At 38.5% G+C, this 12,623-nt stretch overlaps 1 protein-coding gene across 7 annotated transcripts in view; it reads right to left on the bottom strand.

Annotated features, from left to right (window-relative positions):
- Positions 1–2,073: 2,073 nt before the first annotated feature.
- The window catches only part of LRCH1 (leucine rich repeats and calponin homology domain containing 1), a 133,551-nt gene continuing 123,001 nt past the window's right edge, over positions 2,074–12,623 (bottom strand). For 6 of the 7 annotated variants that reach the window (XR_008747018.1, XR_008747014.1, XR_008747015.1 and 3 more), the window contains one exon: positions 4,609–4,722. Coding sequence is in view for 1 of the 7 variants with exons in the window: in XM_055802886.1 (XP_055658861.1) it covers positions 4,609–4,722 (114 nt within the window). In the remaining 6 variants the exon portion in view is untranslated. Of the gene's footprint in view, positions 4,723–12,623 lie in introns of all 7 variants that reach the window. The other variant, XM_055802886.1, reaches the window with a different exon arrangement.

Below are 12,623 nucleotides of genomic sequence, written 5' to 3'. Positions count from 1 at the left end.
CACAAGTGCTAAACATTTATATTTTTTCCACTCCCACAACAGCAGAATTGGCTCAGAGGCTTGTTTAATGTGTGGCAGCTCTTTCTAGTTGTTCCTTCCCCTCAGCAACCAGGTAAACTGCTCTGCTGTCGCCAGCAAATGAATTACTGGGCTATATCTAACACTGCAGTGGAGCAGAAGTGTGCTGGGCTGGCACTGCAGCCGTGTGCCAAGTGCTACGGGCAGAGCAGCAGTGGAGTTGGTGCTCGGAGTGGTGCAGGTACTTCTAATTGATAAACATTTCTATTTGTTATCTGTCAAAGCTAGTATTTTTGTCTGATGCATTCTGATAGTTGTATTTAGGGGAAAGATGTATTCTTTTTTCCATTCCCTAATAGTGTATGTGCTTGCATGTTATATTAGAGGAAATTAAAAAACAGGTTTAAGCCTGTAATTTACTGTAAGTGCCTTTAAACCACCATTTTAAAGCTGCTGGGTTAATGGTAGGAAACAGCTTGCTCTGCATGGGGGAGAAGTAGCCCTCTTTTTTACCTGATAAATTTATATGGCATAATTCTAAGTTTCCCATTACACTGCAGATGGTTGTAGGGAGCTTTATTTCCTGTATCCTTAATTTACAGTCCAGCAGGAGCTCAATTACCATAGCAGCTTCCCCAAACAACTGCCCAGCTACAATTTTGGAGCTGAAAATACCTGTTGTGTTGTCTTACTTGGCACTCGATAATTGACTGCTTTCCCGCACCGTTTGCTTCCTTGATAAAACTTAGCATTTACGCACACTGCTGCCTTCCTCCTGGAGCGGGACTTTCCAGTCGCCTTGCTTGTGAGCAGGAGCAGATTCAGGTAAGTGTTCAGCAGGATCTTGTGAGTTGGTTTTACCAGTAAGTAACCTCGAGGCTTTATAGAAACTGCCCTGAGCTCTGCGCGACTGGTGCTAAAGCGCTGGCAAGGAAGGGGCCCTTGAACTGCCCTGGGCCGCAGGCTGCAAGTCCGGGACAGTGCAAACCCTTGAGAAGACTTGGGGGCACTTGAATCAGTTGTGCAGGTGGTTACCGAGTGTCTGCGCCGTCCCGACGGGAATTGTGCGAGGCTGTCAGATCGCTGTCATTGGCAATACTCAAACCGCGGCTGGCGCTGGCCCTCAGCTGCCTGACGTTACGCACACTCTGCTCTCAGTGAGGAGCAGCACCAGAGGACTGCTGCTGCGGGACTTTTCCTGCTGAAATCGTGCTGATTCCAATGCAGCAGTCTGCATGTCCTGGCTTTGTATTGCAACAGCCACAAAGGCACTCAAGCTTCCTTAGCAATCAAAAGCAGGATCTCCCCAGATTATTGCCGAAGGAGCCTCTCCTTCCAAAATCCACTACCAAACCTGAGCAAATAGAGCTACAAAACCACCTGGTTAAGGTAAAGATCCTTCGTTAGAAAAATTGAAGAATCCATACTTGGGTGATTTCAGAATCCTGCATGGGAAAGAGAAAGTGTATACTTGGAGCAGTAGTCCCTACTACCTGTTTCTGCAGAGACAGGAGGAGGGCAGAGCAGCTTGGCATAGCCCTGACACTGTGGTTATCCCTAGGTCAGAAAGTCTTCCTGCATTATTGCCTGGATTCACTAGAATACAGACATCTGATGTTTGCTGAAGCAAAACCCTGCAGAAGGAGGGCAGGGAAGAGAAAAAGCAGCACTGTGCAGAGGAGCGGGAAGCAGTAAGAGGAATGACTCTCTCCTAAGGCGCCGTGAGCAGGAGCCAGCAAACTGCAGGTGGAGTCTCCCTTCTCCCTGAGCTAAGCCCACCTGCTCCAGCCCTGGAAGCAGAGGGCAGGTAATTCAGCTGCTGCTGTTCACTGAAAGACCGGCAGGAGATCTTGTGCAACAGGAGCAGCAAAGTGGCAGGAACCAATGTCAACCCACGTTACCAGCTGGATCCTATGCCTAGTTTAGCTGCCAAAGTCCTTTATTTGCATCACATCATCATCATCTCCATCCCCAAACCCTCGCCCGCCATTCCCAGCAGTAAGCTCTCCAACCACCACCTCTCTTACAAGAAACTGTCAGTCACAGGGACAGTCATTAAAGGGTTTCTACAAATAATATAGTTTAATTGTAACTACGGTAAAGATTTTCTATATACATTATGTTCACTGCTTAGGGTATTATAGATTTGCCATGCATGTTTTATTGCACATATAAATAGTGTACAAAGATTCATGAAGATTCTCTTTTTAGCCGTACAGGTTAAGACTGCATAAAAAAAAAAGCTGTATTACAAAATATTTAGAGCTATTTACTTACAGCCAACTTCAAGCAAATACCGAAAGACTATCAGGAGAAAACCAAAACTTTAATTATGAAAAAACAAGATTTGTCAAAATAATAATTACAAAGCTTCATGTTGCCATATATACATTGTAAAAAAATACTCCGGAAACCTGCATTTTATCCCTCAAGATGCAGAAATCAATATTCCTATTTTTATACTTGATCTTTGAATGCTTTTAAAATTTGATAAACTCTGACTCACTTCTTTACATTGCTCGTGCTTTTTGACAAAACAGATATTTGTGCAGCTCTGTAAAATATTAAAATACATTTTAATTTAGTGTTAAAGTGCACAGTACATTTTATAGGAAACAATATGCTAGCTGCCAATCAAAATTACGATTTAAGTCAATGTTCCCTCTACAAAATAAAATGCTTTTGCTTTGGTTGAAGTAACTGGATGTTCCATGCTTACTGTATGTCTCACTGCAAGTCCACTTTCTTCCTCCTAACATGTGGCTGTCAGTACATACCAGCCCATTGGCAATCTGTGGTATTAAAACACCTGGTCTGCATTCAAATACTGTATTAACCATTAAAAATCTGCTATTGGAATACTGGTGGTTTTAAATGCAGCATCTGTGAATGTGTGTGTGTGTGTGTGTGTGTGTGTAACTTTGCCTAGATACATAGTAGTGACAAGTATGCATCATCTTTCCAGAAAGTCTTTATACAATAGTTCTCTCCACATTTTCTTGCTTAAATATTCAGTCCTCCCGCTGCTTTGCCTGTTTTTCTTTTACTTACACATTTCGAACTACCTGCTTGTATGCACCACCGACCCCTGACAGCTAGCCTTCTCACCACATGCAGCGTTCCTGTCCTGCTTGCTGAAGCGACATTGCTAGCTTCTCCTATGAAAGAAAAACGGATGTTCCAGATATTGTGAGAATCGCTGTGCTGGAACTTTTTCCTCTAAAACCTGTGATGTTTTAATAATAAGTTATGCTTCTAAAAATCTCTTCAAAAAATTTAAAGTAGCCGTAAGAAAAAGAACCTTATTTCCTATTGCTGACGTGGGGTTAGAGGTCTGATCCTGCAACCATTTTCACTACAGAACATTGTGCTTAATTCAAGGGAAAATGATGGAGACTATAAGGAGAGGCACTGTACCCAGCAGGTTGTATCTGGAAGATCAGGTCTTTGAGACTGCCTTTGGCAATTTTGATAATTTTATCTCCTCTTGAAGGAATCGTTGGGAAAAAAAGAAAAAAAAAAAAAAATTTTGGCTACCTGGTAAATCTTCTCATTCATGTTCTTGTGCTATTTTTTGTTCTGTAGTGCTGTAGTCTTTAAAAGAAATCAAGTTACAGTGCAAAATTATATTTCAAGACAAATGATGCTAATGCACATCGCTCATTTTGTTGTGGCAAAAGTTAGATATCTTGTGCATAGTAAAATAAGCAATCAAAAATATTTGTTCACATTTATTTTTCAAGTTTACAACCTTTTTTTTTTTTTTTTTAAACATCTATATACAAATAAAATGGGTGTGCTCTCAGTTTCAGCCAATTTAGTCATGGGGGGAAAAGTGCTACTGGAATGTAAAAAACTCCATGGAATGCAGACAAATTTTTACCCATGTTTCACAAATTCAAGAAAAAAAGAATGCCATTCCAGCTAGCTGTTCTTTTAATAAAAGCACCTATTTTGTTTGCTTTTTATCTTACATATTAGAAAACACAATTTACCGAGATCTAGAGCTACTGCACACCAAGTAGAATAAAAAATAACTAAATATTTATAATAAAATAAAGTGTTTAACCACAAAAAAGCAGTAATAAAATACAGTTTCCTAATTTACATTTTGCATCCAAAGGATGAATAACAACTCACTAATAAATAATATTTATATAAATATTTTATGTCTGGATATCTTTAAAAGGCAATAATAGCCTGAAGCAACTGCAGAAAAACCTAATGTGGTAGAAGTCTGATGTAGTCTCCCTCCTGTTGTTCCCCCAAAATGATTACAGCGATTCTTAGTTTAATAATATGAAGGTATCTTGCTGCAAGACAGCTGTGTACTCCACACATTTTTAAGAGGCAGAGAGGTGGCTGTTCTAGTAAGTACTGTACAAAGTGAGCTATAAAAGCAGTGAAGCCCCAGTTTGCTCTAGAAAATGTTTCTGTTTAGTTTCTGGTTTGTAGTTCAACGCACGTGTACAGTCTGAAAGACAATTTTGAAATCAGAAGTACAAGAATGCTCTTGGAGCATTGGAAAGCTGGGCAGTGTTTTGATTCTTGGATGGCACAGTGGAGCTGGTAACAGCAGAGATAGTAGTTTCATGTGAATAAAGGTTGTTTCAGTGTGGTTACATCTAGCAATGCTTGAACTGTTATGCTCACTTTTACCAAGCCCTTTTCTTCTAGGATGTGATGTGGTAGGCAGAGCTTCTCCTAGAAAAAGAGAGAAAGGAGTAAAGATTAGGATACTGAATACTCACTGCAAAACCTCGCTTCACATCATCACACTTGGAACACAAAGCCCAACAAGCAGGAACCATTTCCTACTTTTAATTGAAAAGAACTTCCTGTGATTTTGGCAGAAAGTCTCTGATTTTGCTCTTAATATACCTATGAATTAGTTTTAGGAACCAACCTGTTCCGTGGTCATTACCCTATGTAAATGTCTTAACGAAGAGGGAGGGCTGGCAAAGTACACACTGAATTTTCACCTACGAAATGAGGTGTTATTACATTTAAGTGGGTTTGAGGACAAAAGGCTGGTTTTATCAGTCAAAAAAGTTCTACCTCTGAGCTCTGACGGGTAGGTCTTGGTCCCAGGAGATACGCACCCTGAAAGCCACCCACTGGCATTTACAGAAAAGCGCGTATCATGTTGTGCATTCAATGGGCGAAGCATTTCATTGTGAGTACTTGGCAGCTTATTTTGAAATAGCCACAGATCAACTTTATTCCCCATAAGGACTCAGCAGTTGTGGCCAGGCTGAAACCTGCCAGCTGTCCACAGGGGCTGTTACACCAGAAGACAGGCAAACACTGTGTCTCCTACAGGTAATAAGACACCCCCCAGTGAATAATTACAGAAAGCCTTCCTCAGAGAGGCAGCCCTGTGTCATGAGAGGCTCTCTCTTTAAAAAGATGATTTTCTTAATGTAACTGGGTATTCCTGTTAATGAAATCCATGAAATTATGAAACCAGGCAGCAGGTTTATAATAAATAAATGAAAAAGCTAGACTACATCGAGTAAACCATAATTACAACTGTGAGAGTCATTGCCACAACATGGAAGCCAAAAGCATAAAGTGGGATGACAAAAATGTACAGATAGGAGAAAACCCAAACAACACTATTAAACACAAACACGTGGATACAGTGTCTGGCTCATGACATCCTTAAGCAGTGCGTGCCAGATTGGTTTATTTTGAAAAGGTGCCATCTATGTGATCTAACCTTATGCTCTTTCCCGAAGCACCCATACACGACCATCAACAGACATGGGATACTGATATTTTTAGAAAGAGAGGGTTGCTTTGATATTCTCAGATTAAATTTCTTAGCTGTTCAATAAACTTTTAGCTTTTAAAACTACTGATGCACCTGAGATTATATTTTAATTAATTGCCTGTCTTCTACTGAATATTCTTGCTTCTGTAATATAAGCTAAGGGTCTCTTATCTTTATGTAATTCATCGTCGCTTCCTCATATTCATATTGATTACATCTCCAATTTAAACATCAGTAGTGTCTTCATCCTCTCTTCTCATCACACATTTTGGTCAGTCCTAGTCCCTTCCCTGACCCATTTAAAGCCTTAAAACTAAATATAATATTCAGGATGATGGAAGCAGAACTGTACATACAAGAACAACTGTTACAGTTTTGTATCGCGTTCTGCACCTATGCTTAATTGCTTTTACCCCTCTGTTATCCAGTCTTTGCTGAGGAAATCTCCTCCAGTGGGCCACAGCTCCATCAGAACTGTACCAGTATTCAACTGCTGCTCCACTTCTTCTGATGTTTATGACTCTTTTTTTAATATTCCCTTTATGCACAACCAACACTTAGCCTGCTTAAATTTTTTGCTAAGTTCCTCACACTCCACTCCAGCCTCAATGAGAGAAAAACTGCAAAACTTACCTATTAAACTACTGAACCTAAAAAGCGAGACACGAACTATTCACAATCATGGCATCTGATACTGATAACTGTAATTTATCTGTATTTTATGTTGACATTTTATATTTACTAAAGTTGTTTTAATATTTATTATTTTATGTTTTAAAGATTTTTTAAACTTAATTTGTAATTTCTTTATTTTTTTTAGGTTTGTAGTTATAGCCCAGAACACCAAATGCTGTGGATTCCCTTCTGCACACACAGACCCAAGAAACAATTTCACACAGGTAATTTTCAAGGAGCTTGGCTGACTACGTCTGTGAGAGACGGACAGCACAGATTTCTCCACATGGAAGATGCTGCAACATTCTGGCAATCTGCTAATGCTGGGTTTCCACTCCATTGAGTTTGTGGATTCTGATTCACATTGACCAAACAGCTGCGGCACCTGCTGCCCATTGCTGCCTGCTACCGAGGCCCCTCTGCTGGAGCTGTCTGCCCAGTCCGCACAAAGGAATATCCCCATCTTGCAGCCACTCCAGTTCATCACCCAGATTTCCATTCCAAACCTACCCTAAACTGGTCATTTAAGACACCGGGTTCTGCAGTTCATTCTTGTTTGCTCTTCTGGCTGCGATACTGACCTTCAAGTTGTCAGAGACTGTTCTCCCCAAGCTTTTATTCCTCTGGAAAAAAGTATCTTTTCCAGAGGAATATATAAATATATTCTAGGATGCAATCTCCTTAACTGATACTTGATTAGCACTGTAGTAGCTACAAAAGGAGGTAGAGATAATGATATGAAATAAAACTTAAAAAAACCCCAACACTGAAATATTTCTACTTCAAATGTATGATTTTTACCAAACATTTAGTCAATCTAACATCTTGGGACACAGTTCATCCAAAAATCTACAATGCTCTGATTCTGTTAATTTTTAAAAAAATAACATTCATCTATTTATTGAGAATGCAAATCAGACATCTGAAGTGAAATGTTATTCTCTCCACTCTTTTCTACTCCTTTCCAGTGCCCTTGCACAGTAGGCTCTTGTGGGCCACCAAGTCTGTGCAACAGTGTGCCAATATTTCATTAGTCTTCCGTGCTAGACAAAAGGCATTGAATAGTAATGCCTGCTGAATCCAGTGTCTGAAAACTAAGTGATCAGTGTTACAAGGCTGAAGGGTAAGGACTGAATCACAAATCCCAGCCCCAAAACAACCTACCTTGCTAGGTATTTATGTTTGCGAATATTCTAAATTATTCTGTTGAAGCCAAATTTGCTGAAAAAGCCACAGTTCGAGATGCTTCCTTTAGAAAATCTTAAGTTCTAAACTTACCATTTTTGTGGCACCTTACAGCTCTCAAAGAACTGTTCTGTCATGCTTTCTTGCTAGGAATTTTGCAATTGTTTATAAGCACATTTTCACTAAAAGCATAAAGGGGGTATATGCCCCATTTCATATAAAACCCCCATCCAAAATAATTTCTCTCCTTTTAAAGACAATACGTTATCTAATTCTTTTAAATCCATTAGTAATCTGGTTTGTATAGAACAACCTCTCTCCCCCTGCTGTATTTACAAGATGCATACTCAAATAAGGAAAGCTATTTAAGGACATCTATTAAAAATAAGACTGTACAACTGTGTTCTAGGAGTGAGAAGTTTCACAGCATGTTACTTTTTTATATTATGCAAAATTTTTCATTAGCCCTTGAAACATATACAATTGACAGCCTTCTCTTATTAAGCAGAAGGTGGAACTTGGTTAATATTTCATAATTCTGCAGTTAAACATGTGGCTATGATGAACGTTCCAGAACTGACGAGACCTACACCATCTCCTAGATATGACAGGCTTCACCTTAATGTGACACAAATCAATTCTCTTATTTAAGCCCTAATCACTAACTACCTCCAAAACTTTGTTGATGGCTTTCATCAAAGCTGCCTCAAATACTTCTCAAATTACAGCTTTAGAGTCATTTACTTAATTCTTCTCAGAATAAGAAAAATCAAATCCTGCCAAGGATGGAATTCAGAGCACACTGATCATCAACTCAGCTTTCTGCGTAACAGCAGCTACCTACGGCCAAGATCCCAGGTGCCTCAGTCTGCTATTCCTGCAGCGCTGTCCATTTTCCATGCTCTGTCTCACGTTCTAACCCACTGCAGCTGCTATCCGGAAACCACTGACAGTAGAGCTGTGAAGCTGCACGCCATGAAGATTTCAAAACTTTTCTTAAATCCTGGAATTTTGAGACAATACCAACCAATTTTGAGCCTGACCAATCAAGAGAAGAACTCACCCATGACTGAGGACACTCAACCTCACCCACTTCTCCCCACCTTTGATAGGATTTCTATCCCTTTTACATTGGTATCAAACCCGTAACACTTCAATATAGTAGTATGAATCACCTCTCTAAAAACACCCTTGTTGAAACCATCACTGAACAACCAGAAAGAGAGACATTATAACTGGCTATTAATCCTCAAGACCAGCCTAAAAATCTTGAAAAACAATTGTGGAGGGAAGAGCTGCCACTCCACTCACAGCAGCATGAATATTTCTCTTCTCCATCTACTACAACGAAGATCTATTTTTTTTTTTTAATGTCTTTTTTTCTTCCTAAGAACACAGAGGAACCTAATTACTTATTGTAAGCAAAGCGCTTTCTACAGGCACGTAGCTATTTTGCATGGGTAGAGGTATTTTCAAACTCATCATGAAGCAAAAGAACAAGCTCCTTTTGATGAAGAAAAAAAAAAAAAGGTACGAAAAGGAGGCAGCAGCCAGGAGGCTGAGTCACAAAGCAACACAAAAAGACAGTACAACAGGTGTACCCACAAACACAGACGTGTGCACGTGCTTGGCAAAGCAAGTTTCTAATCCTGGAACAAAGCGTCTGATTTAGATGGTGTAGAAGAAAACCAGGAATACACAAGGACACTAATCCCACAAGGATAAGTGACACACTACACACACATATCTATTTGCTTTGACATCAGGTGACTTCAAAGTCAAGACAACTGTTTGAATTGGTTTATGCTTAGGCAAGCAGCTTGGCAATTCAGATACAGTAGTATTAATCAAAAAAGTAATTATTTTCATTATGTCAAATGGGCAAGTAGTGAAATGACCACATCATAAGAACAGCAGGGCCCAGCTGTATTTGTTAGCAAAACCACAGAGCAATGGAATTCTACAATTTGGCAAGAGCCTTTATCTTTATTCCTTGTACTTGTAGGATATGGGATTTCAGATCTGGAGGTGAAAGAGACAATATATTCACAAAACAATGAAATACGGGAATGCATAGTTTCTCCAAGGACAAGTTAAAACAGTAAGTCATGTAATGCCCATCATTTACTATTTGGAGCCAACTACTCTGAAATAGGAAGTCAGTGAAAGAAACATCAGGGTCTTATTAAGTAAACTTATATGAAATTTTGTTAGGTCAAGGCCAAGTTTTCTTTCTAAAGAGCTGAAAATATAGAAAATATTTACTTTTTCACATATCTAAGGGAATTTGAAATTATGTCTTTTTATACATTTTTTCTTAACTACTATTACTGATGATGTCTATATATGCCCTGAAGATACTATTTGAGGTGCAAAAGAAAAAAGCAGAAGATAAAAAAAGCACAGTAATTCAGGTTATAGGTAGATTTCATGATTCTTTTCTTTTAATTTCTGATTGAGAGATTAGTATATTTTGTAAAGTATACACATGACTAGACTTGAAAAAGCAAAAAAAAAAAAAGAACAAAACCCAGACCTTCAATACTGGAGCTACAATTCTGTATTTGGAGTCGTAGCCAGTTCGATGCCTAAATATGTGCATCTTCTGAATATGTAATAAATTGCATATATTTACAAAACTGTATTTTTTTGTATGGCAGGCTTTGGACCCTTTTACAGATTCTGGCCTTGAGCCATAAAATTTTAAAAGTAGACCGTATATTTTGCCAAAATGCTTCAGTTTCATTATAACATGCTAAGAAAACAGTGACCTGAAACTGCAAGGAACAAAAAACTTAATAAAGACAGAGACACACGAAACAGTGAGAGAAAATATATACTCACAGGGGAAATATCAATTATACCATTACCTTAGATATTAAATTCTGAGAGATGATGTGAAGGAATGAAAGTGTTTTGTATCGAAGCAGAATGGGTCATTACCTTAAAGCAAGTTTATACTGCTCCTTCTGCATAATGCAGCTTATGTGCTAGAAATGCAGGAAATTGCAAAGGTTTACAAAACCTGCTCTACTGTTTTTTCTAAACCCGCACCTAGGACTGCTTTCATTATTTTTATATATATATATATAATTTTTTTTTTGTAGCAGTAATAAAATGCTAAGAATACTTCTTTTTGTGAGAAAAGATTACTTGGCAATAATTTGGAAACTTATTAATGTATACAAAATAGAACACTGGATATTTGCCCAGGTCTAATTCAATCCCCATTCACATTACATGTAAGTTTCAGAAAACCTGCTAGGAACACAATAGAATCCATATGCAGCTTTCAGCTGCAAAAGCTTCCTAATAGACAAGAAATAGGCATTTGAAGACTACTACACTGCACTTGAAGATATTTATCTGTTTTCTTGTTCAAGGAAAAAGAAAGCCAAATCCTCACATCAAAATGCCATTTGTAATACAGTGCAAACACATTTTACCTGCATGTATATCCACTACAATATGTATTTATTACTTTATTGCAGTATGGATAAGATTACCTCCACAGGACAAAAGAGAAGTCAGTATGCTGGGCACAGTACAGATTGGAGTAGACCAATTTATGAAGAAATCAGTTTGAAAATCTCTGATTATTTTCTCCCAATAGAAAAAAAAAACTGAATGGGGAAAGAAATGGGGGAGCAAATATTATTCATGTTATCAATGAATATGTGGGTGATCTACAATGTACACTGTTTTCAAACCCAAGGTCATCAACTCAATCACGTGACTGGCTGTGCATGGTAAGTACCAATTGTATATAACTGAATGTCTCAATATTGGTATCTCCTCAAAGGTGAAGAACCACCAGTCAGCTGAAACGTTAAGTTTCCCAAGGACTAAAGCCACAAGAACAGCAGCACAGAAACAGGACTCTGCATTTAGCAAATAAGCCATTAGATTAATGAGCTACTTCTATGTTTTAGTTTCCACCTCCCCATTTAGTGGGAGAATTACTGGCTTCAGGGGTGGGCAGACATATTTTTCACATTCGCATTATGTTTGAAATATATTTTGAGAAACATTACTATATGCACACTTAGGAGAAATGTAAGGGTACATATTATTGTTCTTTACCCTCTAAGATTTATGTATATTTGGAAGTTTTAACAATAACCAGAAAAAAATACGAAACCGGATAAGCTTCATGTACGGTAGTAAGGCTGTGCTTGTCATGAAGCAAGTATGCTCGTTTTTCACAGTCCGGTTCAAGATGGCTTCAACTCCATAACTACAAGAAAGTGAAGAAAGTACTTGTAATGTTACACTAGTTACTGTATATTATCATAGTTGAGAACAGTGAGAAAATGTACTCTAAGTAACTAAAAGACAACTCTGTTTGCATAGTAAGCATTTGTAAAGTTAAAACTTTGGACAAGTTTGAGAGTTACGTGTCATTATGACTGGGACCTGTCATTTGGTCTACATTGGCACAACAGTCTCTAACCCAGTGTCTAGTTTGATGAAACACTCAAAAACACTGAAGACATGAACTTCCATTTCTGTAGACTGGAAATGCAAGACGCAGTGATCTGCTACTTCTCCCACCTCCCTCCCAAAGCTGGTGGATACAGTGGATAATCAGATACAATATTAGACAATAAGACAGATGTGTACTATTGGATGGTAGCAACAGCTTTGACCACCCAATTATCTAATTTCAAAAATGTTGAAATATACTGATACATGCAGATTGGTCCTATATAAGGAGTGGCACAACACAAAGCATTGACAGGAGACCTGTTTACCACTTACGGGAGCCGGAGTAATATCCCAGCCCTAGAGAAGACATCACTTTTGTCTCAAATACCAACACTGGATTATAAGGAATCATACAGTTGATAGATTCTGTACTGATTCAACCTTTACGTCACTTTCTCAGTTTCACCAGAAAAGCAACTTTGTTAAAACAAGGCAACCAAATAAAGACAAAGATCTACTGAAAGTGGAAGCTTAAATGTCA

The sequence above is a fragment of the Falco peregrinus genome, chromosome 4 (assembly GCF_023634155.1).
Source record: "Falco peregrinus isolate bFalPer1 chromosome 4, bFalPer1.pri, whole genome shotgun sequence".
In the NCBI taxonomy this organism is placed as follows: domain Eukaryota; kingdom Metazoa; phylum Chordata; class Aves; order Falconiformes; family Falconidae; genus Falco; species Falco peregrinus.
This window is presented reverse-complemented; position numbering and strand designations above follow the sequence as displayed.